The 5,894-nt window shown below is 41.9% G+C and overlaps 1 protein-coding gene and 1 pseudogene across 2 annotated transcripts; one reads left to right on the top strand and one right to left on the bottom strand.

Moving 5' to 3' along the window:
• The first annotated feature begins 38 nt into the window (after window positions 1-38).
• LOC103275663 (maspardin) lies at window positions 39-1,557 on the top strand. Its single transcript, XM_008073065.2, has 2 exons — window positions 39-277; window positions 359-1,557. Exons 1-2 carry the CDS (start codon window positions 54-56, stop codon window positions 975-977), a joined length of 843 nt encoding a protein of 280 aa, XP_008071256.1. The 5' UTR covers window positions 39-53; the 3' UTR covers window positions 978-1,557.
• Window positions 1,558-3,343: 1,786 nt separating this feature from the next.
• On the bottom strand, window positions 3,344-4,710 carry LOC103275662 (annotated as a pseudogene). Its single transcript, XR_002481272.1, has one exon. The product of XR_002481272.1 is annotated as a cyclin-J pseudogene (transcript).
• Window positions 4,711-5,894: the final 1,184 nt, after the last annotated feature.

Raw genomic sequence — 5,894 nt, 5'->3', positions numbered from 1 at the left:
TGTGGTTCCTTTCCCACCAGTATGAACAGGGCTAACCTCCATTTCAGCTAATCATGGGGGAGATAAAAGTCTCTCCTGATTATAACTGGTTTAGAAGTACAGTTCCCCTTAAAAAGATTATCGTAGATGATGATGACAGTAAGATATGGTCACTCTATGATGCAGGCCCCAAAAGTATCAGGTGTCCTCTCATATTTCTGCCTCCTGTCAGTGGAACTGCAGATGTATTTTTCCAGCAGATTTTGGCTTTGACTGGATGGGGTTACCGGGTTATAGCTTTGCAGTATCCAATATATTGGGACCATCTTGAATTCTGTGATGGGTTCAGAAAACTTTTAGACCATTTACAATTGGATAAAGTTCACCTTTTTGGGGCTTCTTTGGGAGGCTTTTTGGCTCAGAAATTTGCTGAATGCACTCACAAATCTAGGGTCCATTCCCTCATCCTCTGCGATTCCTTCAGTGACACCTCTATCTTTAACCAGACTTGGACTGCAAACAGCTTTTGGCTGATGCCAGCATTTATGCTCAAAAAAATAGTTCTCGGAAACTTTTCATCTGGCCCAGTGGACCCTATGATGACTGATGCCGTTGATTTCATGGTGGACAGACTGGAAAGTTTGGGTCAGAGTGAACTGGCTTCAAGACTTATCCTGAATTGTCAAAATTCTTATGTGGAACCTCATAAAATTCAGGACATCCCTGTAACCATTATGGATGTGTTTGACCAGGGTGCACTCTCAACTGAAGCTAAAGAAGAAATGTACAAGCTATATCCCAATGCCCCAAGAGCTCACCTGAAAACAGGAGGCAACTTCCCATACCTTCGCCGAAGTGCAGAGGTGAATCTGTATGTACAGATACATTTGCTGCAATTCCATGGCACCAAATACGCAGCCATTGACCCATCAATGGTTAGTGCTGAGGAACTTGAGGTGCAGAAAGGCAACCTCAGCGTCAGCCCGGAAGAGCCATAGTTGTGGCTTTTGCTGTCAACGACGAGTTGGCCTGGCGTGTTCTCCTACAATCAGTGATGCCAGCACCCTCCAGCAGTCTCTTCCTTCAGGTTCGTCAGGCTCACCGGTTCTCACTGTGTTTCGGAAGCAGGACCGACGGTCATCTTCATGACAGGCGACAACACCTCTAAGCATAAACTGTTCCTTCGTTTTTTTAGCTTTTGAATTTGAAAAAGTACTTTTGAAGAGTTCCACTTTAAGAACTGCAAATTTTGCTACCAAAAGTCTTCACCACTGTGTTCTTAAGTGAGTGTTAATTTTTGAGGTTTGGGACTTGGTGGTGTTTTCTTTTCTTTTCCTTTCTCACTTCTTTGTATGTGATTTGCTGTAAATGCTGCACATCCAGATATGTATCAGAAGGACACTGGTTATTTTTATGATTTCTTGGGTATAGCCGTTATCAGTGTGCCACAGCTAGCACCTCACTGTTTGCTCTCCTGCAAATCAACTGCTGTTAATTTCCAATTAAGCAAATTGTTTTGAGCATTCACTGTTGTCTTTCTAGATATACAGTCATTTGAAATAAAATTCAATTTCAATGAAAAAAAAAACAAAACAACTCACTCTCCCCCAAACAATTCAAGTTTTCTTGAGGTAAGAACTACCAAAATCCAATGAGCAGCCTTCTTTAAAGAGGAAAAGTGATGATATTTTCAGAAAACAATTTTTAAGCTTGAACACTGCCACGAGTGACTGTTCTTACCTGAGTGGTTTTTTTGTTTGTTTTATCTACCAGACTAATAAATCCACAGCATCCCTATGCACGCTAAATATAAAAGTTATTTTCCTTTTAAGGAAAGCACATTTCTCTAAGAATTCACCTGGGCAGAAGCCACGCCCCCACATTCACCCCTGGAGACAGCTGGGTCAGTCATGACTGTGTTGAGCCCCTCCCCTCCTCACGAAGGTGGTGGCTTGATTACCAAGACTCCGCTGCTGCATACCCACGTCTTTATACTGAGAAGCTTGTCCACAACGCACACTGCAGCAGTCACATGGCTGCCATGCAGGTTCCCTTCTATGCAAGTGCTATCTTCAAAAAGACACAAACAAAAGACACACCTTACCAATTTTTACACCAGAAAGCTTCCCACCACCAAATCTCTTCTCCCACAGATAAGAGCACAATACATACAGTTTACCAGTTTATGTTTTTTTTGTTTTACTTTTTAAGGTTATTCCCCCAAAACATTTTATCCCCACACTGCCCTTGCTGTGATGACTATTATCTATTATTGCTGCCTTCACTTCCTGCCAGCACAGCAAAATGTCCCAGGGCAATCATAGGGCCAATGAAAGTGGCTGCTGAGATTGAGTAATCAGTACCTTTGCCTGCTCAGACTCACTAGCTGGATGCGAAGGTTACTTAGTCTAAGACCTGTTTCCCACATAACAAAGTGCGACTCTAGCACACCCTGAGAACTACCCTGGCCACAGTCTCCTCCAAACAAACTTACGGGACTTTGTTCTAGTACTGACATTTTACAGTTATGCCTTCCCTTGAAAACTTTTTCTTTCTTAGAATATCAAATCTGAGTATAAACCAGAAATTGCACTGAGAAATGCAAAACTGATATACGTATTCACGAATCATAGGAACTACCACTTCTTTCTGAGCTATAGTATGTTCTCATTTGAAAACACATCCTAGCAAGAGTATCTTAACCTATGTTATAAAGGTAGTTCATACTAGAACATTCCCAAAGCACACTGCATTACAGTTAAGTGTTTCCAAGTAGTACAAATTCCCTGAGTTAAATGTGATTTAATTCTAAAAATTTGAGGTTGACTTAGGGGGAAAAAAGGACAAAAAAAATTATGACCATGATTTTAAGATAAGATCTACTCCACCCTTAATTTTAGTACATAAATCCAGATACCTATACTATTTGATAGGAAGTTATATAGAATCATCTAATTTTTTTTCCTTTTTACTGCACAGATTGGTATAGCATAGCAATTCATGAGTTTAAACTTAGTGAAAAATGCACCTGTAGAACAAAAATAAAACTCAAAACTGCAGAATAAAAAACTTCTTCAAAAATTAATACTGCAACTTTCCTTCATAAAAGACTGTTTGGCAAGTCCACAGATAAACAGTAGTCTTTGACTCATAAGCCAACACAAGGCTGAGAACCTACCACAGGTCAAATCTCAAAATGGCAAATTGGAGTCTGTCCAAACTTTCTGTTGTATTATTTTTGAAATATTTGGACCATCAGCCAGGATTTGAACATTTCTGTCAAAATACAGGGATCTGCTGTAACAGATTCCAACACACACACACACTGTTCAGGTGACTGCTGAGTCCTCCCGTGCATTCACGGTGCTTCGAAAGGGATTTTTAGTCTTGCTGGTGCTGGCACCCAAGAGTCCTGATGCCACCTGATCCCCTTCCTTCCGAAGAGAAGTTCACAAAAAGCTTACCCAGAGCTTCAAGTTCCAAGGCAGCCTGGATCAGTCACTCCCTTCACACATCATCACCTTTCAAAGCAGGGAGTGATACAAGGGTAATGTTCATTTATCTGATAACTCCGATTGTAAGAAACACTCAGACAGGGTTTAACTTCTACTGGTATTGCCAGTGACATCCCTACACCAGTCTGCATGTGCCCAAGGCCCTGAACACTAGTTTGGAAGCCAGTTGGACACATCTGTAGTGTGTAAGATGAGGTGTGTGTGGTAGATACAATCTGCTGACAGCTTGGTTGTTCCGACGTGGGATGGCGATACTGCAGTGAGGTCTGCTATGTCTGATGGAGATACTGAGGTTGCTGAAAGTGAGCTGGCCGTGAGGGCTGGGAGGCCACTTGGAACACACTGAGCTGTGCTGACTGGGCTCCTGCCTGTCCTCTCTGCTTGTTTGCTTCTTTCACATCATTATCATGAGCAATCAACAGGCGTTCAATACACTGCACTAAGAAATCCCAGGAATAAGCAGTAAGACGGTGTAGTCTTGTAGGCCACGTTGGAGAAAGACGAAGTATAATCCTCAAAGAAGCAACACATGCAGCAGCTACTAAAGAAGGTGCATAATTTAGAAAGGCATAATCTTGCAAAGACACTTCCAGGAAATAATCTGCATACTTGGCCATGTAGAGTTTAGTTTTTTCCAAGCAAATCATGGGCCAGCCATCATGAAGATCCATTTCATGTACAGCTTCAGAGAGATAATACTTGATGAAATGGGCAGCTGTCGGCAGGCAGAGGTTCCACTGGAAGGTTTCTAATAGTAAGAGTTCCATGTGTAGCAAGTTTTGTTTTGTTAATACGAGATTCATGTTGGTCATGCAGCCCAGGCTGTTGAGCTGCTCCAGCTTAGGCACGCTGTCTTCCTTCTCTTCAAACTTACTTGCTAGAAGCAGACAGGAAAGCGCAACTAGATAGAGCTGTTGGATAGAGATGTCATAGCGATCCATAAACAAGTCCAGCAAATAGACAGCAAGATGTTGGGCAGATGGGCAGAGTGTAAAGCGATTGCTCACAATGGCAATCAAGTCAGCAAAATACCGCCTGAGACTTAGTTGAGGGGACTGGCCTTTGTAGGAGGGCAACTTCAGCTCCTTGTACTGAAGCGCCTGGTGCATGTTGGCGGCCAGCTGTCCTCGCCACCACTGCCCCTCCAGCTCCATGGGACCCGGCGCCCGGCCCAACGCGGCGACCTCAGCCCCGACCCGCGGGCCTCACCAGCCCCAGTCTCACTTGCGCTGCCCGTTGTTCCATAGCATTCTTAATATCCATTTTTATTTCAGACAGTGTCCTTTCTGCTTATAATACATGAATATTGTTGTAAATAGAATTATATTTGCTGGTATGAGTCACTGCTAATACATAGGGAGTGTGCCTGAACACTGTTCTAAGAGCACTTCATGAATTATATTAACTGACCCTTTATAGCAACCCCTGATGTCAGGTTCTCATAATATATATATATAATATATATATGTATATAAAAGGTTATAAACTCTGTGTCTCATTTAAGAAATAGAAATGCTACTTACAGCAGAGGGCAATTGTAGGAGTAAATTTATAATGAGTATTAAATTACTTTGCAAACCTCAAGTCAATGATGCTATATGGATTATGACTATAGCAATAATGCTAATAATAATAATAATAAAAGTGTTTTGTTTTGAGTTGGAGTCTCACTCTGCCGCCCATACTGGCATGCAGTGGTTGCTCCCGGCCACTGCAGCCTCGACCTGCTGGGCTCCGGTGATTCTTCCACCTTAGCCTTCCGAGTAGCTGGAATTACAGGTGCGCGCTACCACGCCTGGCTGATTTTTGATTTATTGTAGAGATGAGGTCTCACCAAGTTGTCTAGGCTGGTCTCAAACCCGCGGGCTCAGGCAGTTCACTCACCTCAGTTTCCCAAAGCGTGGGATTACAGGCTGAGCCACTGAGCCCGGCTAATAATAGTGTTTAACATTTATTGTGTAGTATGTCCTAGGTAAGGTTCTAAAAATGTTCATATACACCATATTACCTTTTAAAAACACCATGATGTGGTAAAATGGTACCACATTTCTGATAAAAATGTCAGATAATTTAAATAATTTGCCTCAACCCACAGCTGGCAAATGTGTTAGCTAGAATCCAGATTCAAGGTGCTACTGTGTGCTTTCTCTGTATATACATATATTTCAAAATTTATTTTAATCTACTCAAGCATGGCATACTATAGTGTTCCTTTCCATAACTGTAACAAAATCTGGATTGCTCATGTTATTTGTAGTATACATACATACATACATACGTATGACAAAGATTTATTTAGTGTGATTCTTGAACCTTCTCCTAAGCCCATCTGTGTACTTGCTTATAAAATCCATTGTTAGCAAAGAACCTGCTAAATCAGTTTAGCAATCCTCCATGTGT

Source organism: Carlito syrichta, unplaced genomic scaffold (assembly GCF_000164805.1).
Source record: "Carlito syrichta isolate Samal-C Ts95f unplaced genomic scaffold, Tarsius_syrichta-2.0.1 Scaffold315639, whole genome shotgun sequence".
Lineage (NCBI taxonomy): Eukaryota > Metazoa > Chordata > Mammalia > Primates > Tarsiidae > Carlito > Carlito syrichta.
Note: the sequence above shows the minus strand (reverse complement) of the source record. Positions and strands in the feature narration are given on the sequence as shown.

What these genes read in the sequence shown, in the direction of transcription:
- LOC103275663 (XM_008073065.2), top strand. Translation starts at nt 54, where the DNA reads ATGGGGGAGATAAAAGTCTCTCCTGATTATAACTGGTTTAGAAGTACA. An exon ending in TGGGGTTACCGGGTTATAGC is followed by an intron (nt 278 to 358) that starts TTTGCAGTATCC and finishes ACAATTGGATAA; the next exon opens with AGTTCACCTTTTTGGGGCTT.